The following is a 27,949-nucleotide window of genomic DNA, read 5'->3' as shown; positions in this document are numbered from 1 at the left end:
GCTCGGCACCGTGCCGCGAGTCCTCGGCTCAGCCCGGGGCGCCCTCGCAGGGGGAGCGGGCCCGATCACCGCAGCCCTGCGGCCCGTCGGAGGAGGGCAGGGCCCCCGGGGAGAGGCAGAGGCCCCACGCTGGCCGGGGACCGCCGTCGGTCATCAGCAGGCGCAGCCCCGGGCTGGCCGCCCAGCCAGACTCCGGCCCCAGGACCAGCCAGAGGAGCGTCCAGGTGTCGGTCACCCCGTCGTCCTCCCAGCTGTCCTCCTCCGGCTCGTCGTCCTCGTCCGGGGCACTCGTCCCGCAGGCCTCCCGGTGCTCCCTGACCAAGGCCTGCCGCCAGCCGCCCGTCGTCTTCCTGCCCAAGCTGGTGTATGACATGGTCACGGCCACCGACAGCAGCGGCCTGCCCAAGGCCGCCTCGCTCCTGCCCTCCCACTCGGTCATGTGGGCCAGCTCCTTCCGCCCGCTGCTCAGCAAGACCATGACGTCCACGGAGCAGTCCCTGTACTACCGGCAGTGGACGGTGCCCCGGCCCAGCCACATGGACTACAGCAACCGCACCGAGGGCCGCGTGGACGGCTTCCACCCACGCCGGCTGCTGCTCAGCGGGCCCCCTCAGGTGGGTGCCGCCCTGCGGGGGCCTGGGCCCCGTGGGGGTTCTCGGGTTCGCACCCACCGGGCCGGTGCGGGGGGGCCGACACCCTCACAGCTCGCCATCCCCGCCGCAGACCCTACAGCGGGCGGCCGGGTGGAGGCCGAGACCTGCCTGTCCCACCCTCCCCCCTCCCCCCGACGGCTGGCCGACTTACGTCCTCCGATCTCAGCGGCTCGCCTTGTGTGACGCGGGGGCCGGGGGGCTTCTCTCCGGGTGCTTCTCCGTCCGACTGTGACTCCGCTTTCCCCACCTTGTTTCGTTCGGTCCCGTGGCCAGTCCGTTTCAGGTAGAAACACACACCCGCCCCCCTGCCCTGGGTTCTGCGCTGGAGGATTTTGGCCGCCTGTCCCCATCCCAGCCTCTCGCCCCACTGTGCTTTCCTAACAACGAAAGGCCGTTTCACTTGTCAAAATGGCAGACATCTGCCAAGAGTCCGGAGCGTGTGAGGGAAGACTGGGTCGGGTCTTGGAAGGGCCTTTGTCGGAACCGTGCTGAGGTGCAAGGTGGGCTCTCGCCCGGGGTCAAGTTCGGCCTCGGGTCTCACCTGACACCCCGCGTGGGATCCGGCCTTCTCCGTGCCTCGGTGTCCTCACCTGAGAATGACGTCAGAAATGTGAGCACCGGGCGAGGGAATCCCCGCAGGGTGCCTGGGGCACGGCCTGACCGTGGAAAGCATGTGTCCTAGTTATTCCTGTCCCCATTAGTACTGCCACTGTCACAGTGCGAGACTTGCTCCCTTCCAGCTCAGTGTATTAATTTCCTTGTGATGAACCTGCCCCAAGAAATACAACCCCCCCCCCCCAAATATGTGTAAGAACGTTCATTTTAGAATCGTTTACAAAAGTGAAAAAAAGCGGCCAGAAACAATTTAAATTCCATTGGTCAAAGTTGGTTGAGTAAATTTGGGCACAGCTGTGTCATGCAATTCAGCCTAGGAACTTGGAGTCAGAGGCCTGTATACTGACACTGAGGTTTAAGATATTTAAATTAAAAAAAAAAATTAAGTTATAGAATAATACGTGCATAGTGTAATGTCAAAGAAAAAAAAAGTATCAGCGTGTATGTGTACGTCTCTGTGTGTGAAAAATACCCCCCAAAAAATCGCTGGCAGGATTGCTGCTGAATTGTTAACCTGGAGAGGGACCAGGATTTGTGAACGTTCTCTTTCATTGTCACCGTGTGGTTCTGGAATTTTTACGGGAGGGTGTGTTAACTTTTAAAAAAATTTTTTTTAATGTTTATTTTGAGGGAGAGAGAGAGTGCAAACAGGGGAGGGGCAGAGAGAGGGGTAGACACAGAAGCTAAAGCAGGCTCCAGGCTCTGAGCTGTCAGCACAGAGCCCGACGCGGGGCTCGAACTCACAGTGAGATCATGACCTGAGCCAAAGTCGGGTGTTGAACTGACTGAGCCACCCAGGCGCCCCTGTTAACTTTTCATAAACTGGAAAAAGGGGTCCTGGTTTCTCCACACTGTCATGTTATTGGATATCTCAATCTTAAAGAAAATTTTGCCTATTTGATAGATGAAACCTAGTATATTATAGTTTTCTTAAGGTTGAATATATTTTTATATATTTCTTGGTCATTGTTATGGCTTTCACAGGGAGTTTCTGCTTTGTTTCTCCTGTTTATTTTTCCTTCAGGCATCTGACATTTTCCTGTTACTTTGCAAGAGCTCTTTGGAGGTTACAGAATTTAATCCTCTGTCTACTGCATGTATCGCAAATATTTTCTCTGAAGCTTCCCCCAGTCATATTTCATATTTCCTTAAGTCATTTCTGTTCATCAACATTTGTTGAGTGCTGGCTACAAACCAGGCATTGAGCCGAGAGCTCAGAAAGCACATTCCCGGAGTAACAGGGTGGGAAGTTGGCCCACAGGTGCCCATTTAACCAACTGTGATCAAGTTTTACGAAGATTCATGGTGTCCTAGCCTGCTGCTGGGCTGAGGGAACAGGGACTCTAGGGTACAGGAAGGAAGAGCAGGAAGGAGAGAAAAATAATTTTATTTCTTTTCCTGGTCTTAGGAGAGGAGAAATGAGATGCCAGCCTTTTATGTCTTAAAATTTTATTCTCTTACCATAGACGTATTAACACAAGAATAGCAATCTGTAATTGTGCAAGATCCTCTTAAGACATTACTATGCTTTATATTGGCCGTTCATTTTTTGAAGCAACCTTCCTTCAGTTTGTGGTAAAGTCCTATTTCTAACAGCTTAGAAAATGTGACCGATTAAAACTAGAGACACATTGCCGTGATTTATAAGCAGGCGGGTCTGCCGCTCACGGAAGTCCCTCTGCGGCCTGCCGTGCTTCTTGGGGCCACGTTTCCCCAGAAATGGCTTTGCACCCCCCAGGCTCTCGCTTTAATTAGACGAGGTCTTTGAAAAAGGTGGGTGAAACGAAGTGGGTCCGGTGCTCCGGCCGGTGCCTGCACGTAGGTGGCGTGCGGACTGTGGGCTCCAATTTCAATGTCTTCACAGGTTGGGAAGACAGGTGCTTACCTGCAGTTCCTTAGTATTTTGTCCAGAATGCTCATCCGGCTGACGGAAGTGGATGTGTATGATGAAGAAGAGATCAATATCCGTGAGTCGTGCGTTGGTGACCCTTGGGGTTGGAATCCTCTGTCACTGGTTGCTCGGGTTGACTTTGTGTCTTTTGCCCTCCGGATGGAATTCTCAGATCAGTGACCACGCTAACTGCCGGGGCCTTGTGGGGTGCTCTTGTCTCTCCCTTGTCTGTTGTCATCTTGCCCAATATCAGAATAGTGCCTGGGAGGCCTTCATGGGGATGGAATTACTCCACTAAAAATAACTGCTGTTTACGGAGTATCTTCCAAGTGGCAAGCAGTGTGCTGGGTACCTTACATAAATGGCCACATTTAATTTTCTGCACATCACCCTGAGAATAATTGCTTATTTCCTGATAAGTAACTTGCTCAGGAACCCAACTGGGAGACGGCAGAGCTGGAACTGAGCTGGATTTGACCGCGGACTTCAGAAGCGGGGTTATCCATCCGGGCAGGTCCCCACTCAGGCAGCCGAGTGCATAGGTCAATATCTTAGGGCAAAACCCAAGTATATGACATGTGGGGGAAAGCCATTCCTCCTTATTCTCGGAACAGAGTTTGCCCTGATTAAGGTAAGACTGTCTTTGAGCCGCTGTTTTATGCTCCATTGTCTCTGCATACTTTCCTTCAGCGGCTCGTAAACTTGGTCTGGTAAATGAATCCGTTGCTTTGGCAATTAAAATTTGTGTGAGGAGTCCGGTCCGTGTTGCAAAGAGAGGGAACCAGTGAGTTGCGCGGAGGCTAAATGGCACTTCTTTTTATTTATTGGTATTGTTTACGTGGGAAGTGTACGACCTGATGATTCGATACACATGTATGTTGTGAAATCACCACTGCGGTCAAGCTAACTGACATATTCGTAGTTTCCAGGTTCATTGCAGTGTTATTCACGGTAGGCGAGATACACAACCATATGTGGCCTCTTGATGGATAAAAGGCCATTAGCAGATGAATGGGTAAAGAAAAGTGTGGTATATACACGCAGTGGAATATTATTCAGCCTTAGAAGAAAGTCCTGTCATTTGCAAACACAACACTTCCGTATTCTTTACATGCTCTTGACCGCGTTTGAGTTTTGACTTGAAGGAAATCTGGAACCAAGGAAGCCCATCCAGCCCTTGGTCGTCCCTTTGAAGGAAAAGGAGAGAGGCTCTTCATCCCACCTCGGAGCTCTCACGCTACCCCCGCCCCACCCACAGTTTGGAACTTTATTCCAGATGAAAACCAGCAGCCCTGTTGAGTCTCTGTGTCCTCACTTTCTTGGATACCCCAATGACAATGACAGGAGTTGAACCCAGCTTGTTAAACTTCAAAGCCCATTTTCTCAGATAGTCTCTTAATACGTTGGTTTTCTTGGTAAAACGTGGATAATTTCTGTTTTACGGGGCATTGTGAAGGTTGAATGATGTTCTACATATGAAGCCTTGAGCGCCTACTAAATATGCAATAAACATGCCTCTCTTCTTTCTTTCTTCCCTTCCTTCCCTCCCCTGCCCTCCCTCCCTCCCTCCCTCCCTTCCTTCCTTCCTTCCTTCTCTTTCTTCTAGACAGGTACTTTGGTTGTGTGTACATATCCTAGATGTAAAATCAATATGTTAACATAATTTGAGTTGGACCAACTAGACTTTCTTTGCTTTTGAGCCAGCAAGCAATTAGTGTGAGCGTCATAGACTACACCAATTATCGCAAGATGATACACGGCGAGTGTAAAGATGGAGTTTGGACCACGTGTGGTGTTGGCATTCAGAAGGGAGGAACCAATGGGTCTGAACACTTGGAAGAGGCTTTCTAGAGGTGCAGTGATAGGACGTGGCCATATTGGCTGCATAGCGTTTAGATCTCAAACAAGAACAAGAACTATGTTAGGTTCCATTGGCTTTGGGAACCTACGTATCTGGGGGATAGGGCTGGGGGGAAGCTCAGAGCAAGTGGTAGGTGTATTGGGAGTTGCTGAAGTCAGTGGGGGAGCCAGGAAAGCAAACTCATCCCGTGGGAAACACAGCATAGGCGGGTCCTCTGGTTACGAGGTGGACCCAGAGGCACCTCTTGCCTCCTTAGAACAATCCTGAAAATGCAGTATGTTCTGGGAGCTTTTGAGATACAGTAGCACCCCTCCCCCCCAGTAGCCCATAGACTCAGTGATAGCTCTACCACAAGCATCGTCCCTGGACACATTTAAAAATCAGTCATTCTCAGGGCATCTGGGTGGTTCGGTTGGTTAAGCATCTGACTTCACCCAAGATCACGATCTCACAGTTCGTGAGTTCGAGCCCTGCGTCGGGCTCTGTGCTGACGGCTCAGAGCCTGGAACCTGCTTCAGATTCTCTCTCTGTCTCTCTCTGTCTCTCTCTGTCTCTCTCTGTCTCTCTGCCCCTCCCCCGCTCACACTCTGTCTCTCTCAAAAATAAAAGAATATTAAAAAAAATTTTTTTTTAAATCAGTCATTCTCATTTCCTAGTTTGTCACCTGCCTGTGTTTCCAACGATCTTACAGACCTCAGAGAGGAGTCCGATTGGCATTACCTCCAGCTCAGTGACCCCTGGCCAGACCTGGAGCTGTTCAAGAAGTTGCCTTTTGACTACATTATTCACGACCCGAAGTATGAAGACGCCAGTCTGATCTGTTCGCACCTTCAGAGCGTGAAGAGTGAAGGTCAGACTTCCAAATCTCTTGCCCCACCTTCCTCCAGAGTCCAGGGTCGAGCCTCGCAAAGGGCCAAGTGGAACCGTGTCGGCGGTGAGCTCGGTGGTGCGGTGGTGAATAGCCAGCAGTGCCTGGTACAGAACTGAGGTCACCGCCCCACCAGACGAGGAAGAGCTCTTCCCGCGAAGGCAGGCTTGCGGCTCAGCGCATGCTGACCTTGATGCGCGCTCTCTTGGCGGGTGGTCACGGTCAGAATATCCTCAGGGTTCTGGTTAAGAGAGGATAAAAGGCATGGATGTTTATGTAGGAATTTGAGTTGTCCTCACGAAATGCACCCATCTCCCTCTCTACCCTCAGTGTCCTGTTTTCTCCCTCCTCCTTCGGGGACCGCCGACTTTCACAGCATTATGACCCTGCAGGGTTTCAGGGTCACCTTCAGCAACCATCAGATATTCGTGGCCGGTGCGATATTAAGCACTGACCAGAACAGTTTGGTGAGTGGAAAGGAAAGGAAGATACTCACCAGCCTCCGTGTCAAACCGATAATTGTCTCTCCCTAGAACCATGTTCAGCGAACGATCCTTCATACAGACCAGTCCCTAATTAAGGTTTAGTGTTAAAGTCTTCATCTCGCTAAGTCCTTTGAAAAGAACAGAGACAATTCCTCTGTAGTGCAGGGTCTGCGTATGAAGTCGGCCACCCATTTGCATTGTCAGGTGGCGAATCCTTAAAGATGTGCGTATAGGATATTCGTGGGCCCGTCGGCGAGACCCCTCGTGAACGTGGTCTGTTAGTTTCTCCCGCTGAACCTCTGTCGTTTCTGACCCGCCGAGTCACCTCGGGGCCCGGGCAGGTGCCGTCGCACAAAGTCCTATTACGGCATTTCAGTTCCTTCCACTGCGAGCGGGCGGCGGAGAGAATGTCTGTCCTGTCCTCCTGCGGCTCTGTAACGCCGGGGTTTCCTGCAGCCAGGGGGACGTCCCGGAAGCCGGAGGAGCTCTACGTGCGGCGCCAGACAGCGCGGATGAGGCTGTCCAAGTACGCGGCCTATAACACATACCACCACTGCGAGCAGTGTCACCACTACATGGGCTTCCACCCCCGCTACCAGGTAGGCCGCGGGGCGCAGAGGCCCTGCGTCTCCAGGAGCGCTTGCCGCGGCCCTTCCACACGTTCCTCGGTGTTTTCGTTCCGGTTGCTGGGGAGGGGGGGGGGTGGGTGTGGAAAGTTCTGGAAGCTCTTGCTTCCCTGTCTCCTGTATCTTCAGTTCCCTTCATTAAGCTGCAAAATTATTGCCGATGCTACAGAAACCGTGATTCTCCTGGGATTACACGTTTACCAGTAGCAACGTTAACTGACTGCGGATGTCTTCGTTTTCTTGACGTCCTGTCCTGGCAATTGCCAAAGTTAGTTCAGTGCAGCAGGCACCGAGCGCTTCTGCACCAGTCACAGAGATGAATAAGCTTTATCCCCGTATTCAAGACTCACAGTTTAGGGGCGCCTGGGTGGCTCAGTCGCTTGAGCGTCTGACTTCGGCTCAGGTCATGATCTCACGGTCTGTGAGTTCGAGCCCCGCGTCGGGCTCTGTGCTGACAGCTCGGAGCCTGGAGCCTGCCTTGGATTCTGTGTCTCCGTCTCTCTCTGCCCCTTCCCTGCTCACGCTCTGTCTCTCTCTGTCTCTCAAAAATAAATAAACATAAAAATAAGACTCACAATCTAGGGGTGGAGAGATGCACTTGGACAGGGCAGAACTTCAGAGCAATGTAAAGCTGGCAGGAAAAGCAGTAAGTTGGCACATAGAAATACTTAGAGAAGGAGATCGGAACGTGCACTTACTGAGCACTTACTACACGCCAGGCAACGCACCAGGCACTTTCGCTATGTCCATATTTCCTCTAACCTTTATTTTTCTTGTTTTGAGAGAGAGGGAGGGAGGTGAGTGAGTGAGTGAATGGGGGAGGGGCGGACGGCGAGGGAATCTCAAGCAGGCTCCACGCCCAACGTGGAGCCCGACGTGGGGCTCAAACCCCGACCGTGAGATCATGACCCGAGCCGAAATCAAGGGTCAGACGCTCGATCAACCGAACCGCCCAGGCACCCCTTCTTCTAACCTTTTTACGTGATAGAAAATGATATTTACCCCAGACACTGGGGCAAATGGATTAAGGCTGTTGCCCCTGGGCTCTGCCTGTCTCAGGTTCTGGCTGGTCACCTGCAGGTGGCTGTGTTCAAGGCACACCTCCAGTCATTCAGAGTGACTGGATAGGGAACTGCCCTGTCTAGCTTTTTATTCTCACTAAAACTGCACAAGGAAATAACATTATCCCCATTTTATAAATGAAGATGCTGTCTTGGGCAGGGAGCAGAGGAGAGGGTTTTGAAGAACCAATAAGAATTTGCCAAGGGGCTGGGGCAGACAGAAGCATGTGAGTAGAGGGAGGCACGGGGTCTCTGGGGGAATTAGAAGGGATTTCAGTCGGGCATCGCTGGACCATAAGGCACAAGGCGTGGGCGAGCCCAGGAGAGGATGCTGGGGTGGGGGTGGGGGGGGCAGAGAGACACCACAGAAGGCCCCGGGTGCTGTGCGGAGAGCGGGGCGGGGGCTTTTCCAGGGAGAATGGCATGGAGCGGCCTGATGGGGGCCAAGCTGCCTTCTGCGTGGTCTCGTCGTGGCCACGTGGAAATTCACAGCGGGCCTGCGAGGCTGGTCGCGCAGAAGCAGTAGCAGGTGGGGTTTCACGTCTAGTGTGTGTTTTCATTTCAGACCTAAGCAGGGAAAGGGGAGGAGCAGCTAGAGCTGGTGTGCGGAAAGCCCATGCCTTGGCTGCTTCCAGAAGGGCCTTGGCACCTTCCAGAGGTGGCCTGAGCACCGGCCTGCCGCGTCTGTGCCTTTTGCAGAGGGACGCGGCATATAGGGGCTCTAATTCTCCCACATCTGCCTGGCCTGGAGCTCAGCTGTCACTGAAGTAGCACCCGTCTTCTTCTAGACGGTTTAAAAACAAAAGCGAAACTATGCGATTTTACTGTAGACAAAATTAGAAAACACATATGAGCAGTTTTTTTTTTTTTTAAGAATTAAAGATAGTAATCCTGTGCAGATAAACCGTCCTCATGTTTTTCCCCGTGGAGATGAAGTTATTCTTTCAAAGCGGAGAGTATGTACGTGAGAGCGTTTTCTTAATTTTGACATTAAAGACACGGAGACCCGCGGGCTGTAGAGTCGTGGTCACCACGGTCGGCATCTGCAGTGAGTTAACAGAACTGAGCGCGGAGACCCCGGCCCCGCACCCGCCGTGTTCAGGGTGCTCAGGTCTGGGGGCCCCGGCTGCAGGGGACTCGGAACCAGGCCACGGGAGGAGTGCTGAGGGGCAATTGACATGCCCGCTCCCTGCTGGCCTTTCTGTGCCCCTGTGCACCCTGGAGTCTTTTCTCTCCTCTCATGGCTCCCTGATCCGTTGTATGAAACTTCCTCAGTTACACCCCCCCCTTGTTGCCTCCCCAGGTCAAAATCTTTTTCTGTCTCATCTCTGCCCCCAAAGGGCTTTGTGGTTCTGGGGGAGCCACAGTGGGGTGACGGCCCACGTGCCCTGGCCTGTGTCCACCTCCTCCAGGCCTCGGGGAGCCTCAGGAGTGGCCCGCACCTGCTAGCTGCAGGTCTGGGGAGGGGTCGGGGAGGGCTGGATGCCCGAGCTGAGGCCTGAAGGAGGCTTGGGCAGAGCCACGGGGCGGGTGCGGGCCGACCGGGAGGGGGTGAGGGGACGTGAGGCTAGACCCTAGGGATAGGAGTGAGCCCAAGACCTCTGAGTATCTGTTTCCACATCCATAAAGAGGGAATGGTGAAACTACCTGCTTCATAGGGTTAATTACAGCCCCAAAGGGTGGAGGGGGCCGAGACAGCGCGTGTGACGGAAGTGTGCAAGCGCCTGTAGTTATTGGTAGTTTTATTAGTGAGTTTCTACGTATAACGCCTGTGATGGGACAATCCATTTACTGGCATTAAGCAATGAGACGTGTGGTGTGAATGCTTTAGCGGGTGACCTAGCACGAGTCCACAAGGGGTTGGGGCCAGAAGTGGCGTCGCTGGGTGGAGCGGGATCAGAATGAGGGGTGGGTGGGGGGGGTGGGGGTGCCTGGATGGCTCAGTTGGTGAAGCATCTGACTTCCGCTCAGGTCATGATCTCGCCATTCCCGAGTTCAAGCTCTGCGTCAGGCTCTATGCTGGCAGCTCAGAGCCTGGAGCCTGCTTCGGATTCTGTGCCTCCCTCTCTCTCTCTGTCCCTCCCCTGCTAGCACTCTGTCTTGCTTTCTCTCAAAAATAAATAAACATTAAAAAATAATAATAATAATAATGAGGGGGGGGGAGGGTCCGCAACTGAGTGGGCGTGGCCTCGGGTGTCTGTCCAGCCGCAACACCTGGGCGTCCAGGCTTCGTACCGGGGCCAGCCTGTGGGTTTCTCGGGCTGTGGGGCAGGTGGCAGTGACCTGTGTGGTGTCACGGCCACGACGGGCCTGGGCTCTTCTGGGAGGTAATGCCGGACTCTGACGACAAGCTCTGTCCTTTCCCCTCACGCCTCAGCTCTATGAGTCCACCCTGCACGCCTTTGCCTTCTCTTACTCCATGCTAGGAGAGGAAATCCAGCTACATTTCATCATCCCCAAGTCCAAAGAGCACCACTTTGTCTTCAGCCAACCCGGAGGCCAGCTGGAGAGCATGCGGCTGCCCCTGGTCACAGACAAGGTACGGCTCTGGCTCGGGGGGGGGGGGCACAGAGTGGCTGCAGGTGACCGTTGAGCTGGAGGCTGTGGTTGCCTGATGAATCAAGGGCAGGCGGGGACTGGTGTGTGACTGAACGTGGAGCGGGCTGGGGTTAGGGTCACTCCGTCAAGTTCCGGCCTTGCTCTACCGTTGTCTGGCTGTGTTGTTTTGACTTGTCACTGAATGTCGCCGAGCCTCGGTTCCCTCACCCTGTACGCTTCGGCAGCAGTCACTCTCACAGCAGCTTCTTGCGAGCATCGTGGGAATAACCGATGTGAGGCACCTGCACAGTGCCTGCGAGGTGACAGGTGCTGAGGACGTGTTCGTCCCTTCCCCGTTTTGTCTCGAATAAGCTGTTGTGGAACGTTTTAGGAATTTATGTATTTCTTCCGGCAGTGAGAATGAGCAGGGGAGGGGCAGAGAGAGAGAGAGGGAGACGGAGAATCCCAAGCAGGCTCTGTGCTGTCAGCACAGAGCCCGACGGGGGGGGGGGGGGGGGGGGGGGGCTCAAACCCAGCTGCAGGGACTACCCTGTCACGGCCAGCCTTCTCTTCTGCCTTCTTCTGTTCTTTGGAAGCGAAGCCCAGATGGTGCATCATGTCATCCGTAAAAGATAAATTTTCTCTCTTGGACGAGCTCGTTCTTAATAACTCGCCGTCTCTGTGACCGTCTTTGTTCGTTTGTTTGTTTAACAAAAATTTTATTATGAAATGTGAAACGTTTACAAAAGTTAGGAGGTAGTTCCACAAACCTCCCTGCAATTTATCATCCAAATTCAACAATTACCAACATTCGGCCACATTTAGTTCATTTGGGTTTTTTTCCCTTTGCTGAAGTATTTTATCTTTTTGTTAACATGAAATGTATTGTCAAATTGGCTTCCATATAACACCCAGTGCACATCCCAACAGGTGCCCTCCTCAATGCCCATCACCCCCCCCCCCCCCCATCAACCCTCAGTTTATTCTCAGTATTTCAGAGTCTCTTATGGTTTGGCTCCCTCCCTCTCTAACCTTTTTTTTTTTTCCCTTCCCCTCCCCCATGGTCTTCTGTTAAGTTTCTCAGGATCCACGTAAGAGTGAAAACATATGGTATCTGTCTTTCTCTGTATGGCTTATTTCACTTAGCATCACACTCTCCAGTTCCATCCACGTTGCTACAAAGGGCCATATTTCATTCTTTCTCATTGCCACGTAGTACTCCATTGTGTATATAAACCACAATTTCTTTATCCATTCATCAGTTGATGGACATTCAGGCTCTTTCCATAATTTGGCTATTGTTGAAAGTGCTGCTATAAACATTGGGGTACAAGTGCCCCTATGCATCAGCACTCCTGGATCCTTGGGTAAATTCCTAGCAGTGCTATTGCTGGGTCATAGGGTAGATCTATTTTTAATTTTTTGAGGAACCTCCACGCTGTTTTCCAGAGCGGCTGTAGCAGTTTGCATTCCCACCAACAGTGCAAGAGGGTTCCCATGTCTCCACATCCTCTCCAGCATCTATAGTCCCCTGATTTGTTCATTTTGGCCACTCTGACTGGCATGAGGTGATATCTCAGTGTGGTTTTGATTTATATTTCCCTGATGAGGAGTGACGTTGAGCATCTTTTCATGTGCCCGTTGGCCATCCGGATGTCTTCTTTAGAGAAGTGTCTATTCATGTCTTCTGCCCATTTCTTCACTGGATTATTTGTTTTTTGGGTGTGGAGTTTGGTGAGTTCTTTATAGATTTTGGATACTAGCCCTTTGTCCGATATGTCATTTGAAAATATCTTTTCCCATTCTGTCGGTTGCCTTTTAGTTTGGTTGATTGTTTCCTTTGCAGTGCAGAAGCTTTTTATCTTGATGAGGTCCCAATAGTTCATTTTTGCTTTTAATTCCCTTGCTTTTGGAGATGTGTCAAGTAAGCCAACATCCCTGATAAATATGGATGCAAAAATTCTCAACAAGATACTAGCAAATTGAATTCAACAGCATATAAAGAGAATTATTCACCATGATCAAGTGGGATTGATTCCTGGGCTGCAGGCCTGGTTCAACATTCGCAAATCAATCAATGTGATACATCACATTAATAAAAGAAAAGATAAGAACCATATGATCCTGTCAATCGATGCAGAAAAAGCATTTGACAAAATTCAGCATCCTTAATAAAGACCCTCGAGAAAGTCGGGATAGAAGGAACATACTTAAACATCATAAAAGCCATTTACGAAAAGCCCACAGCTAATAGCATCCTCAATGGGGAAAAACTGAGAGCTTTCCCCCTGAGATCAGGAACACGACAGGGATGCCCACTCTCACCGCTGTTGTTTAACATAGTGTTGGAAGTGCTAGCATCAGCAATCAGACAACAAAAGGAAATCAAAGGCATCCCGATTGGCAAAGATGAAGTCAAGCTTTCCCTTTTTGCAGAGGACATGATATTATACGTGGAAAACCCGATAGACTCCACCAGAAGTCCGTGACCAGCATTCTTAGAGGCCCTCCTCATAGAGGCGCTTGGTTTCACAGATCCAGCCTGACCGTCTCAGAGTCAGCTCGCTGCCTGCCCCCAGCCCCGGCCAATGTGACCCTTGTGTGGGACTCTGCTTTTCGATCTCCAGAGGGCCAGTACCTTAGGGTGGAATAATCTTTCAGACCTGGCAGTCTTTTACCAAGCACTGAAAACATTTGTAAAGAACAATGGGGGCCTTTATTACAGGGCGTCTCCTACCCTGTGGGCTGGGGCGGGCTGTTGCACTGGTGGAGGGTTTCTCTGTTCCCCCCCCTCGCTTTTCCAGCCAGTTCCAGCCAGAACTGGGTATGGGCACCAGGCGCAGCACAGCTTTTTTTGTGGCAGGTGCTCTGAGGAACTCCGAAGGAGTGGAAGGCCTAGCTCAACCAGAAGAACTTTTTCGTTGAGGGCAGAGTGGAGGAAAACCCAGTTCTTGATATTAAAGATTCACAGCCGGAGTGTATTAGGAGCTAGGCTGCAGGGATGAGGGACTGAGGGATTTAAATCGTCCAGACTAGTATATACTCCGCACATATTCAGTGCCAACACGGGAGGGAGATCCGTTTGGGTCACTGACACATGCCAGTTAGTTTCGGTTGTGTAACTGACCGTTCCCAAGCAAGCCCTCACTCCGCTTGCGATTCTTCGGGCCGGCAGCTTGGGCTCGGTCCCGCTGTGTGGTCACCCTGGCTTGTTGCGATCACTCGTGTCTGTGGTTAGCTGCCAGGTCAGCTGGGGGCTGGCCGGGCGAGGGTCGCCTCAGTGGGACGCCCGTCCCTGCCCGCTGCGGTCTCTCCTGCCCCAGCAGGCCAGCCCCGGCTCCTCCCGGGGAGGGGTCTGAGAGAGAGAGGGTGCAACGTGTCCGTCCTCGGGGGGCCAGGCTCGGAACGGGCGCAAACCATCGTGTTCACGTCGTCTTCTCGGGAAAAGCAAGTCCCAAGGCTAAGCTGCATCCAGTGAGTGTGGAAGCTGGCTGCGTTCTCTTATCGGAAGCTTCCGCGAAGCCCCATTTCAAAGGGAGGGGAGTGATCGTGACCGTATTCACAAACACTTCCCCTCCTCGTTCCTCTGCTTTCCAGAGCCACGAGTACATAAAAAGTCCGACGTTCACCCCGACAACCGGCCGTCACGAACACGGACTCTTTAACCTGTACCATGCCATGGATGGTGCCAGCCATCTGCACGTGCTGGTCGTCAAGGAGTATGAAATGGCCATTTATAAGAAATACTGGCCCAACCACATCATGCTGGTGCTCCCAAGTATCTTCAACAGCGCTGGAGTTGGTAGGCATTTTTTAACGTGCCCTGCTTGGTAAAATCCCTGCGAACGGAGACTTTTGGGAGACGGTCCTAGAGATGAATGGGTGAAACATTCTTCATCAGGCTTTTTCATCTTGAAAGCTATAGCCTTCTTCTGTGTTTGGTCACTGCTTTGATTCACATTCTCCACGGTCAGAGACAAGGATAAGCAGACAAATGTGTGTGCAGGTTGGCGATGGAGATGAGGCCCGTCGGGAGCTGGCTGGTCATGGGCTGGGGCCTCGATGAGCCGTTCTAACTCCAGATGGGGCCTTGGTCCTGGGTAGGGCAGACCTGAGAGCGGGCCTGTCCTGGGTAGATGTCCGTGGAGGACCGACCCAAGAGTGGGCCTGGGGTTTGCCCATTTCAGGCGCCGCCCACTTCCTGATCAAGGAGCTGTCTTACCACAATCTGGAGCTGGAGAGGAACCGGCAGGAGGAGCTGGGGATCAAGCCGCAGGACATCTGGCCTTTCATCGTGATCTCGGACGACTCCTGCGTGATGTGGAACGTGGTGGATGTAGACTGTGGCGGAGAAAGGAGCAGGTGAGATGCCCCCCCCCGACTCTGCAAGGAACATGAACCTGTTCCCTTTTTTTTTTTTTTAGGGTTTATTTATTTATTTTTTGGAGAGAGCGTGAGCAAGGGAGGGACAGAGAGAGTAGGGGGACAGAGGATCCAAATGGGCTCTGCGCTGACCAGCAGAAAGCTGGACGCGGGGCTTGAGCTCACGAACTGTGAGATCGTGACCTGAGCTGAAGTCGGACATCAACCGACTGAGCCAGCCAGGTGCCCCAAAGCTGTTCCTTTTCAATGGGGGCTTCTTAGCTACCTCCTGAGGACCACAGAGGACACCGTATCTTAGAAGGCACAGTATGTGGTTCACATGGCCTTGTATGTCGCAGACTCTTATTCCAAGCCCAGCGTAGTTTTTGAGGTTTCAACTTTTTTTAAGTTTCTTATTTTTTACTTATTTTGAGGGGGTGGGAGGGGCAGAGAAAGAGAATCTCAAGCAGGCCTCACACTGTCAGCACAGAGCCCGATTTGGGGGCTCAGACTCACAAACCACAAGATCAGGTCCTGAGCCGAAATCAGGAGTCACACGCTTAACTGACTGAGCCACCCAGGCGGCCCCTTGTGTTTTTAACTTTTTAAAACTTTTCTTGGATGTATAATACATACAGAAAATCACACAGTATATATTCAGTATAAAATACCTACAGAAAGTAGGGCACACATCCAGAAATTTTCACACACTGATCACCCATTTAACCAACTCCCACTGGAAGAAATGGGACATCACCAGTGGCCCAGAAATTCCCTCCTGGAGCCTTCCACACCCTCCCCCTGCCACCAGCCTAATTCCTAACAGCCAGTTGCATTTTTATTTGCTGTGTGACATTAGTGTAACAACTAAACAACTCTGAAGGGTGTGCCTGGAGGTGGGCACCAGAGGGCACAATGTAGGGAAGGCTCAGTAGATAGACTCTGGACATCGTTGGTAAAATACTTCCTTTTGTGATTTTTGCCACATGGATGTTTCAATTTAGGGCTGCCTGATGACTTCTGATTATTTTTGGCTTTTTTTTTTTTTTTTTTTTTTTTTAAGAAACGTGAGGTCATTTCACCTCTTTAATGTTAGTGGTACCCTCCTGTGACAATTACCACTAGTCCCTGTTCTTCTAGAGAGAAAATGTGTTCCGGATGATAGAGCTGCCCGTAGTTTATGGGAGCAGTTCTGCTTTGCTGGCAGTATTCTCCCTGACGCTCTTCCAAAGGCAAGAGCTCAGTCGGGGGCTGAGACTGGGAGAGAATGGAGCCTTCATTCTGCGTTCCCGAATTCTATTCTGAAGCAGCCGTTAACGCCCTGGCATGTCAGGGCTGGCCAGGGCCCTAGAGAGTTTATTTAAGCCCCTTGGCTGGGGAAAAGCAAGCTGGGGTCCAGAAGAGTTGAGCTGCGTGCTGGGGCCCAGCTCCTAGCCCTGGAGCCCCTCCCGCCAGCCCCCTCCCTGGTCATCACAGTCCTCAGACAGTGGCAGTCAGGGTGGGGGGTGAATTCCCTTACTGGAATTCACAGCAGAAAGCCTCGCTCTCCCCACCATTTTGCCCTCAGGTCTGCAAACGGGAAATGCAGTGTTTTAGCCTGAAGGGGAGGAGGTAGGCTTTGGAGACGGCGCTGTTTGAGTCCGAGCTCTATTGAGTGACACCGGGCAAGTTCTTCAGAGCCCCTTTTTTCCTCATTTGTGGAATGGGGATGATAGGTCTAGGTCATGAGGTTGCCGTGAGGATACATAATAGTAGATGTGACCCGCTCAGCCTGGCGCCCGGCACTCAGGGTGGCAGCGATGGGCTCCACCTGCTCCAGCCCTACCCAGCTCCTAAGCGTCCGGTCCTGGGGGCCCTGCTGCTGTTTGCCCCTCAGCCTGGGGACGTCCGTCTCCCTCTTTTGAGCAGGGAGTTTTCCTGGGCAGAAAGAAACGTGTCTTTGAAGCACATCATGCAGCACATCGAGGCGTCCCCCAACATCACCCACTATGCCCTGATTGGCATGCGGAAGTGGTCCAGCAAGACCGGGAGCGCCGAGGTGCGGGAGCCCTTCTCCCGCTGCCACGTGCACGACTTCATCATTCTGAACGTGGACCTGACCCAGAATGTGCAGTACAACCAGAACCGGTGAGTCCCCGCCCTCTGTGGCCGTCGGCACCGCCCCCGGCCCAGAGCCCGCCCTGAAGGGCAACCTTAGGCCTGGGGGACGGCCCGCCTCCCCGCTGCTGCAGGGCCAGTGGAACCGGAGGCTTCCTTCCCGGGCATTGCTCTGGCCCTGCTTTCAGCCCTCAGGTTTTGGGGTGGTTTTTTTTAATGTTTATTTTTTTATTTTGAGAGAGAGAGCGTGTGTGTGTGTGTGTGTGTGTGTGTGTGTGTGCTCGCACAAGTGGGAGGGGCACGGGGTGGAGCGGGAGAGAGAATCCCAAGCAGGCTGATAGTGCTGATAGTGAAGAGGGTTGATCCCACAGACTTCGAGACCCATGACCCAAGCTGAAATCAGCCCTCAGTTTTTTTTTTTTAATTTTTTTGTCGTATAGGGGTGCCTGGGTGGCTCAGTTGGTTGAGTGTCCCGTCTCTTGATTTTGGCTCGGGTCACGATCTCAGGGTTTGTGAGTTTGAGCCCCACATCTCTCCCTGCCCCTTACGCACGTACACTCATGCTATGCTCTCTCTCAAGATAAATAAACTTTTATTTATCTATTTATTTTAAAAAAATGTTTTAATGCTTATTTTTGAGAGAGAGAGAGAGAGAGGGAGCGCGCGCGCATGTGCACATGAGCATGAGCAGGGGAGGGATGCAGGGAGAGGGAGACACAGAATCCAAAGCAGGCTCCAGGCTCTGAGCTGTTAGCACAGAGCCCAACGCGGGGCTTGAACTCACAAATAGCGAGATCATGACCTGAGCTGGAGTCGGACGCCCCAAGATAAACTTAAAAAAAAATTTTTTTTAATTGTGTAATTCTGTAGACTGTAGATCTGCATGAGATCATTCAACTTCCTTCATTGGTTCACATGATCCTTTATATAGTGACTTACGTCGTACTGTGTCATTTCTCTTGCTTTTTTGCTTCCTTCTCGGAATACGTCAGTTTTTAGGAGCATTAACACTGAAGAAAACTATGAAGTAATTTCCATATGACTCTCTCTCTCTGGGCCTGGCCACGGAAGTGCTCACATCTCAAGAATAACCAGATTGCCAGCCCTTACCAGGCATCCCTATAGGCCAGGCAGTCGGCCACACCCAAGATGTCCCTCTTAGGAGCCCTGGGGCCACACCCAAGATGACCATCGGAGGAGCCGTGGGAGGGTCGCTTTTGGAGCCAGGCTGCCCTGCTAAGTTCTGGGTTTTTTCTTTCACAGCTTTGCAGTTTAGGCTGATGACTTAGCATCTCTGAGCCTTGTTTTTCTCAGCTGTAAGATGTGGCTAATATTTTTGCCCTAGGGAGTTTGTTGTTTTCTTCCTTTTATTTTTTTTTTTAATTTTTTTTTTAATGTTTCTTTTTGAGAGACAAGACAGGGGCAGAGAGAGAGGGAGACACAGAATCCCAAGCAGGCTCCAGGCTCCGAGCCGTCAGCACAGGGCCTGATGCGGAGCTCGAATTCACGAACCATGAGATCATGACTTGAGCCAGAGTCGGGTGCTTAACCGACTGAGCCACCCAGGCACCTCCCTTTTGTTCTTTGTTGTTTTGTTTTTTGTTTGTAACGCATAGATGAAACGGGGTTTGTGAAGCCCCTCACACGGTGCCTGTAGCGTGTGATCAGCCAGTGGTAGTCCTTCTGTAGTTTAAGCCCGGCCTGGTGCAGACACGTCGCAGCCACACCTGGTCTCCTTATTTGTTTTGTCTTCTTTATATGCCACTATTGAGCGAGGTCTTCAAGGTTGGAACAAGCCCCCCAGCGCGGGGAGTGCACACTGCACGTGGCTGCTGGGGGCGTGCCCGGGGCCGTGGGCCGCGTCCAGCGCTATCTGCTCCCTCCTCTGCTTCTGAGCAGGTTCACGTGTGACGACGTGGACTTCAACCTGCGGGTGCATAGCGCCGGCCTCCTGCTCTGCCGGTTCAACCGCTTTAGCGTGATGAAGAAGCAGATTGCCGTGGGCGGGCACAGGTCCTGCCACATCACGTCCAAGGTGAGTGCGCCCACTGAGTCTGCTGCCTGGGCTGCGGTGGTGCGGGAGCTGGCGGGGAGGCCAGGCCGTGGGGCGGCCTTGACGGCTGGTGGCCTTCGTAAAGGTTTTGAACTGGGAGCCTGGGGAAGGGAGGCCCGCCGACGGGTTTCTCTCCCGATCACTGGTTCTAACCAGTATCCCTGGTACGCGTCCCGCCAGTGTGGCCGCCACCAGCCTTCCCGTGAGCGCTCGCCGGCCTGCACGTCCAGCACTGGGCTCTGTGTTCACTGCCCTGGCTTCTCTGCTGGACCCAGCTCCTGGGGGGGTGGGGCGCCATGCTCCTCTCTGGGCCCCTGGACCGCGCCTGGCCAGATAACCAAATGGCACCAACAGGCTGGCCTGTAGCCGTGTTGTCTGTGCGCGAGCCAGCCTCTTGGTGGGGAGAGACGTGGTCTGATTAGGTCAGTGCTGGCTGCAGAATTTCAGGGTGGAAAGTCCTAGCACACCCTCCGAGATCTGGTCTTCCAGGAGGACATATGGGGCTGGCACGACTCTGCCTGAAGGTTCTCTCCGACCCATGGACGGGAGCCCCATTCTCTGCTTTGTATCTCCATCTATCTTGACTTTTGCCCTGGCGGTGGACACATCAGCCTGTCCCGGTGACTCTTTCAGCCTCTGTCCTGCCTCATCTCCCCTCGCTCCTTGTGTGGTCGGTTGCTTATCCTGAGCTGGGCCGGGTCTGAATTCAGACGCCAGTCCCAAACCCCCACCCACCTGCCCCTTCCTATCAGCAGGATGTGAAGCCTTCTCTGAAAGGGAAAGCCCATCCTCATTTCTCTTAAAAAGTAGCAAGACATTTAAAGAAAAGGTCTGTACTTCCAGAACTCGGGAGTCGTTGAATTAAGTCCTACCCTCCCCCGCTGCTGAGATTTCTTATTGAAATTGTGTTAGGTTTCTAGTTTAATTTTTACAGTTCTGATTTTTACCACATTGTCTATCAAAGATACTGTTGTACTTTTAAAACTGAGTTTTCTTTATGTCTCTCAGGCTAATTCTCTGGTTCTAGATATTTTATGTGTATTCCTATTTTGAGCATCTTCTTTTCCGCTAGGTTTAGGTTATGTGTAAGAGAGCTGGAACATTCGATAATCTTTCATCTGAACGAAATAACTTACTTTCATTTACTCATTGAGTATTTACTGAGCACGCAGGCCCTTCACTCGGTGTAGCCCTGCTGCTGAGGCGGATGTTAAGCATGTAGTGTCCTTGTGACCAGCACCACGAGGGTGACGTGTGTCACAGGGAGACCTAACCTTGCCAAGGGTGGGGGAGGGAGTCTGCGTGAGTGTCCCTGAGACAGTGACATTAAAGCAGAGACTCGGGGGTAATACACAGCTGTTCAAAGAAGGATCTGGGTGAAGGAGCTGAGCAGGTGAAAGCCGGGAGGTCAGCGTGGAAGAAGCATAAAGGGCAGAAGGCATGGCGGAGATGGGCTAGAGAAGCATGTAGGGTCTTAGCAGCCATGGGAACATTCTGGGCTTTCTCTAGGAGTAATGAGAGACCACCGAAGGGTGCCCAGCAGAGGATTTGATTCGTTTTATTTACGCCAAGTCTCCCTGGCTGCAGCCTGGCAAACGCGTTGGCCGTGGAGTAAGGGGTGGTGGGTGCAGACCGGCGGGTGGTCGGCAGGAAGGGCGGCGGGGGCAGGCGAAGGTGGATAGGTTCTGGGGCCAGAGGGAGGCTGATCCTTCCCAGAGGTTTGCCTCTCCGGATTTGGGGGAGAGTTCGCCAGGTCCAGTGGTCCTCTTGATTACTCTAGACCAGGCGCCAAGTCTTCTGCATGGAGTGGTCAATGCCTACAATTCTTACTGGTCCCACTCGTCAGTTTCACACGTCCCACCGTGGTAAAGCGTAATTTTCCTTGGCAGAGAATTTCTGGGTTGAGGTATGTGTTCGCAGCTGGGCAGCTCTACCCTGTGACACAGTCTTCCGTGACAGGGCCACTCACCCCAGGAGAGGCCTGGGGAGGGACCTCTGTGCCCAGGGTGGCTGGGAGTGGCTGACCCCGCCTTTCCCGGGCAGGTATCCGACAACCCCGTGGCCATCGTGCCGGCCCAGTACATCTGCGCCCCGGACAGCAAGCACACGTTCCTCGCGGCGCCCGCGCAGCTCCTGCTGGAGAAGTTCCTCCAGCACCACAGTCACCGATTCTTCCCGCTGTCCCTGCGGAACCGCGGCCACCCTGTGCTCTCGGTCGACTGCTACCTTAACCTGGGATCTCAGGTGACTTTCAGAGGGGGCCCTGCCGAGTCCACGAATCCGAGAAATTCCTAAAACGGAGGCGCCAGAACCCAGGACTCGGGATGATAGCTACTCAGCTCCTTTGCCTCAGGTGTTTACCCCGCCTTATAGCTGACACGGTAAAAGCCTGAGAGAGTTTAAGTGGTTTGCCCCCCACTGTAATAAGTTAGGAATGAAAGCCGACGCGGATGCCAAAATTGACGGGTGGCAACTCGTCCGTCGAATTGATGGATTCTCGAATTGATGGATGGGCAAATGTGGATACATTTCTTGGACTTGAGTTTTAGGATCTGGATTTGGACATAACACTAAGTCTTGTCTCTGCCCCGACCCCCACCAGCCTTGGGCATTGGCCAAGCAGTTAGTATTTGTTAGACGCAAGGCCCTAGCGTGCTGTCGTTGGGTATTTCATGAAAGCTGATGTTCTCTCTTGGATTCCTTCTTTTTCAGATTTCTGTGTGTTACGTGAGCTCCAGGCCCCACTCCCTGAACATCAGCTGCTCTGACTTCATGTTTAGCGGACTCCTGCTATACCTCTGTGATTCTTTTGTGGGAGCTAGCTTTTTGAAAAAGTTTCATTTTCTGAAAGGTAACTTCCCATCCTTTTACCCTGGACCTCGATCTGAATGCCTTTTGGCACCTGGCGCGTCCGAGGAGGTGACTCGTGGTCTTAGTCCCCCTTTGCCAGTGGGTGGACCGAGGCTCAGAGAGGGAATATGACTGCCCCGATTATCCAGGAAGGTACAAGAAGGCTGGGGTGCGATCCCAGCGTGGCCCTCTTCCCCTTGTGCCTGTCGGGATAGAGACAAGACACGTCCCCTTTCTTTCAGGTAGATACTTTGGACTTGTGGTCCCCGTCAGCCCAGATTCTTAACGTCAGCACCCAGGTCCCTTCAGACGCGCCTTCCTCCTGGTACCTGGGGTTTCCTCCTCATCTTGGGGAGCACTGCATGCTCTTTGACCTTTACTGGGATCTTTCTGCTCCCATAGTTGTTGTCACGCTAGAGCGGCTGAGAGCGACAGACGTTTCACTCTCTAGGACTTAACAGTGCCATTTCCAGCCGGCTGGGAATCCTGACCGATCTTCCCTTCCCTTGGGTGTCTGCCCTCTGACCTTGTCGAGCGGGTGTTTACTGAGCACCAGCGCTGTATGCGGCCTTGGGAAGTAGTAAGAGGTTTCTCCCACGGTCTGCCCCGGGGAAACATTTCGTGTACTCGGAGGACAGGACATGTGGGTAGGAAGGGCGGCAGGTAGACCGACCTACGGGATGAATGAGCCGACCAGAGGGATTATCGAGGATGCTGGGAGTGGAGAGGAGGGAGGATTCCCGAGGCTGGGGGGGTGGGGGTGGGGGGGTGCTGCATCTGGCCAGTATGCAGGGGGCTCGCATGGGAGAGGAAGGGGTGGGGTCAGCCTGGGAGAGGTGGGCTAGCGCAGGGCTGGAACCGGAGCGCTTGGTTGGTGATCTGACCAGCCGACGAGGCGTCTCTCTGCTTCCGGTTCTCCATCCCCTCCACCGCTTTGTGCACATTCCTTCCGCCTCCGCGTTGTGTCACCGGCCAGACCTGCCAAATAACCATCTCGCTGTGTGTCTCGCTGAGAGTACGAAGCTTTCCAGAAGCAGCAGGAGGTGCCGCCTGGATGTCTGGTCCCTCCTTCCCAAACGACACCGTGTCTCCTTGTTGCCGGTAGAATCCAGGCCGTAGCTCTCATTCGTTTTCTTCACCGCCTCTGCCGTTGCCCACGCAGGTGCCACCCTGTGCGTGATCTGCCAGGACCGGAACTCCCTGCGCCAGACGGTGGTCCGCCTCGAGCTGGAAGACGAGTGGCAGTTCCGGCTGCGTGACGAATTCCAGACGGCCAACGCCAAGGAAGACCGGCCGCTCTTTTTTCTGACGGGGCGGCACATCTGAGGGAGACACTGGCAGATTTTCTGCGGGAGGGGAGCCTTCGGCACCTCATGCTCTTGAGGCTAAAGGGACTCTGAGATCCATGGGGTGCTCGAACTGGAGCGGCCCCGGGACCGTTGTGCGGCCCCCTCGTGCTACGTGCCAGGAGCTCAGGCCTGGGCGTTTGTGGCCTTAGAGCAATGAGGACGAGTGGGTGGTGAGCAGGGACGCAAAGCCACGTCTCCTGGGTTCTGGGCCACACGGCCCTGGGCTCTATCGAAGTCCACTTGATGAAGAACAAACTTTTGCCTGCCGTCCTGTCATCCGTGTGCTTCCGTGGACAAATGCGACTTTTCTGAGTTCTAAAGGATCACTCTTGGGTTTTCTTGTAGAGGTGTCAGTAACTTCTTGTTGTGCGATGGACGGGATTCCGACTATGGGGGTTTCCCTATCACCTACTACAAAGCAATATTCCAGAAGAACATCTTTTAACTTTAAAGGCTGGAGAGAAGGAAGAAACAAGGACATTTAATAAGAATTACGTAATGGCCTACAAGTTTGCTCTTTCAGAAGCCAGGCCAAAGGCATCCACTCTGAAAAAGTAAAGCAGATGATTTTACTTTGCAGCAAGTATGATTCTGTTAAAATAAAATAGTATAGGGTCAATACCCTACCTCTTAGAAAGGGCAAAGCTGAAAAGAAACTTTCTTTAAAACAAGAAGTGTTTCAGGAAGGAAATTAGAGTTGGAGAGGTTGACCTGAATCGAGACCGACTTTGCCTTACAAAGAGGACCAAATTGCTTGCTTTGAAACAACGAAACCACCAAAGGGACATAAAATAGTTGGTAAGAATTAAACTTTTGACTATAATTTATTGAAGCTCAGTTTTTGGTTCTTTAAATAGCTTGTGGTCTCTTACGAGTGCTTGGCCCCGATCAGAACGGACGACAGGAATGCGGGAACGTTCCATGACACTCACCATCCCGTCTGCCTGTGTGTTTGAGTGCCACCCATGGGCCAGGCATGGGACTGGGTGCTTTCACAGCTATGATCTTGCTTAGTCCTTCCAACAGCCTGGGTGGGTGCAATGATCCTCTACCTGGAAGACGAGAAGGTTCCGGTGCAGGGAGCGCACCTCACCGAGACCACTGCGCAAGGAGAGAAGCAGAAGGATGGACAAGTAGACTCCTGGATTCCGGACCAGCGTCTGTCTTGCCCGGGGCCACGGTGCTTTTGGAGTGGCCCCTAACCGAAGGGAGGGTTTGAAGATACTCAGAAATGCACCAGCAGCATGCATTCGTACACAGCCATCTTAGACACTTCTGAGCACTCTGATGGATAACAGTCCAAGAAGAAATTATTTTAGAAGATGATGCCTAAGAGTTTAATCTCTCCCCCCCCCCCGCCCAAAGAAAAACCAGCCGATGAGTATAAAAGATTAGTTCAGTGTTTATAAAACGATCCCTTCGTATATGCCATTATTCCTATCTCGGAATAAAAACTTTCCTTCTTCAGTTGTATTTGTCTTTTGTAAATAGTAGCTTGTGTGCCGTGCTTCCCATTTTGTTAGTTAATTTAAACTTGGAAGACACCAAACTAATATTCTTGTTTGTTCCAGTCTTCTAAATAAAACCCGTGATGCACTCCTGGTTTCTTTGGTGGGAATTCATTCGGCTGGTTTTGTTTTTGTTTTTGTTTCTTTGAGAGGGAGTAGTGTGACCAGTGATCTCCAAGGGCTCCCTGCTTACAACCTCATGACATGACAGAAAAGACAGTTTGGGGAAGGAAATTATAAATCCATAAAAGTAAGCGTGTATTAACACATGGAGGAATCCCTGAAAGAGAAAATTAGGTGTAGAGAAGAACGGAAATGAAGGATAGCACAGCTGAGAGCATACAGAGAAACATGCTACGTCGGAAAATGGAGTCGGGGGTGCTCTGTGCGTCACGGTGGCTAAGGACGTGGAGGGGGCCTGGGGCATTTTTCACAGTGATACGGTTTGGTGCAGCTGGGCCCTTCGATTCCTTCCAGCTCTTCTGCAACACTCACAGACGCCACTGACCTGGGCTAGGCAGGCAGCCACTCCTAAGCTTACTGCAGAGTGTGGAGGGAGCCTCAAGGAGGGGACACGGGAGGGGGTCCAGACTTTTGTGAAGACAAGCTACTGGCGCCCCCTCTCTGTGGCATTGTCCTATCTCTCCCCTCACAGTTATATGGGTCAGTTTATAGTAGACGAAATAAGCAAACAGGACCCCCCCCCCCAGCCCACCAAGTATGGAAATGAACAAACAACTAAGATTCTTAAAATAGCAAACGTTATACAGTGAAAGGTGATAATGTCAGTAAAGAGGTTAATTATAAAACAAGCATAATCCAAATCAGACAAAAGTAAGGTGATACGGTATCCAGAACAAAAAAGGATGGATTACAGATCTTGGAAGTGAAAACAGAGACCTCGGTAGATGGGTGAATAGCCAGACGAGCTCAAGAGGGAACCCGCCAGGAGGTGCACCTGGAGAGGTCTGACGGCAAACAGGAATGAACGTTGGCGGTCTGGGCTGACACTTGACTGTTCCCTTGCTCACTGCACATCTGGCCCTCCTGGCTCATCTTGGCCACTGCCAGCCGAGTACCCACCTCAGGCCGGTTGCTTCCTGTGCCTGGACCGCTTCTCCCCTTCACGTCGCTCGGATCCCTCAAAGGTCACCTCCTCAATGAGGTCCTCCCCAGTAGAATGCATTTTGTTTAGTGTTTTCTTTGTCCTTTCCCGTGAAAGTAGGAACTTCGTAAGACACATTCATTCCTGTGTTCCTGGAGACTGGAATATGCCCAGCAAATGGTAGTGTTCGTGAAACGCCCCTTGACTGACTCCGTTCTGTTTTAGATGCTTCCAGCATGGGAGCTGGGGGTGGGAGTGGCCGGTGATGGAGAAACTGAGAAAATAAAGGAGTGAAATTGACCTAACATTCCTGGTTTAATGGGGCAGGGGTGGTTAACATGTTACCAGAAAAGGAATATTTAAATATACGTTTAAAAAACAGTAATCCCTGGAAGAATTGAAACAGGATGTACAAGATCTAAACATTAGAGGGAAAAGGAGTATCAACAAAACCAGTGTATGTGGTATAAGGGAAGAACAGGCTGGGGAGGGAAGAAACAAAAAGCTTGGTAAATAAAGTAGATGGCAGAAAGACATTCAAACATATCCCTGATCAGGGACACCTGGGGGCTCAGTCGGTTAAGCCTTCAGCTTTGGCTTAGGTCATGATCTCACAGTTGATGGGTTCGAGCCCCGCGTCGGGCTCTGTGCTGACAGCTCAGAGCCTGGAGCCTGCTTTAGATTCTATGTCTCCCCCTCTCTCTGCCCCTCCCCTGCTTGCACTGTCTCTCTCAAAAAATACATATTAAAAAAATATTAATTAAAAAAATATATCCCGGATCAAAATAAACGTAAATGGATTAAATTCACCTAATAAGGCAGCAGATTGAGACTCTCAGACTGGGGTAAGATGGCTAATCAGAACAGGATTCAACATTTAAAAATTAAATGGGTGAAGTTCAAAGTTAAACCCAAAGGGATAAGAATGGTCACAAAACTTTGTAGATCTGGCCAGCACCACTGTGATATCTTACAAGGCGAGAACAGTTAGAAATAGGAAACAAATAGGGTAATAATGGGATAATTGCATAACCATCACTGGAGACTAGTACATCTCTCTGGAAATAGAAGACCAATTGAAATGAGAGTCGACTGACCCAGTGACATGTTTGATAGAAAGTCATTAACCTCCGAAGGAGAGAGAATTCTTGTGGAATAGAAATTCCAGGGGCGTCTGGGTGGCGCAGTCGGTTAAGCGTCCGACTTCAGCCAGGTCACGATCTCGCGGTCCGTGAGTTCGAGCCCCGCGTCGGGCTCTGGGCTGATGGCTCAGAGCCTGGAGCCTGCTTCCGATTCTGTGTCTCCCTCTCTCTCTGCCCCTCCCCCATTCATTCTCTGTCTCTCTCTGTCTCCAAAATAAATAAACGTTAAAAAAAAATTAAAAAAAAAGAAATTCCAGGAAATGTTCTGCAGCTAGACAGAGGTGATGGTTACACTACATTGTGAATGTGCTAAATGACACTAATGGTAAATTTTGTGTGTATTTTGCCATAATAAAAAACTGTCCCAGAGCATTGGAAAATACAGAAATCTGTACTTCTGCAAGGCCAGGAATAGCAGTCACCCTCAAACCAGATAAGAATGATAAATACCCAGGGGCACCTGGGTGGCTCAGTCAGTTAAGAGTCCGACTTCGGCTCAGGTCATGATCTCACGGTCCGTGAGTTTGAGCCCCGTGTCGGGCTCTGTGCTGACAGCTCAGAGTCTGGAGCTGCTTCGGATTCTGTGTCTCCCTCTCTCTCTGCCCCTCTGCCACTCGTGCTGTCTCTCAAAAACTAAACATAAAAAAAAAAGAGTAATAAATACACAAACTGTGGCTCTTTTTTCCTGAATACTCACCACAACTTAAGAACTCTTGCAGTAAAGGAGGAGAAATCAGGCTGCAAAAGCAACATTCATATGGATGTCAGAGTTCTCATGGCAGAATGTGGCAGTGGAGAGGGCGTGGCATTTGAAACCAGGAGACTTGGTTTCGTGTCTTGATTCTCTTGCCAGGTCACTTCGTTCCTGGAGAATGTGTTAGCTAC

At 51.8% G+C, this 27,949-nt stretch overlaps 1 protein-coding gene across 1 annotated transcript in view; it reads left to right on the top strand.

The window, feature by feature from the left end:
* GREB1 (growth regulating estrogen receptor binding 1) overlaps positions 1-24,906 on the top strand; it is a 144,288-nt gene extending 119,382 nt beyond the window's left edge. Inside the window, 12 exon segments of the mRNA XM_043604514.1 lie at positions 1-614; positions 3,133-3,235; positions 5,712-5,870; positions 6,830-6,972; positions 10,438-10,599; positions 14,196-14,400; positions 14,786-14,960; positions 16,869-17,087; positions 18,957-19,092; positions 21,154-21,354; positions 21,823-21,961; positions 23,123-24,906. Of these exon segments, the coding sequence (XP_043460449.1) occupies positions 1-614; positions 3,133-3,235; positions 5,712-5,870; positions 6,830-6,972; positions 10,438-10,599; positions 14,196-14,400; positions 14,786-14,960; positions 16,869-17,087; positions 18,957-19,092; positions 21,154-21,354; positions 21,823-21,961; positions 23,123-23,286 (2,420 nt within the window). The 3' untranslated portion in view covers positions 23,287-24,906.
* The last annotated feature ends 3,043 nt before the right edge of the window (positions 24,907-27,949 follow it).

This window comes from Prionailurus bengalensis, chromosome A3 (genome assembly GCF_016509475.1).
Source record: "Prionailurus bengalensis isolate Pbe53 chromosome A3, Fcat_Pben_1.1_paternal_pri, whole genome shotgun sequence".
In the NCBI taxonomy this organism is placed as follows: domain Eukaryota; kingdom Metazoa; phylum Chordata; class Mammalia; order Carnivora; family Felidae; genus Prionailurus; species Prionailurus bengalensis.
The sequence above is the reverse complement of the archived record's forward strand: the minus strand, read 5'-3'. Positions and strand labels throughout refer to the sequence as shown.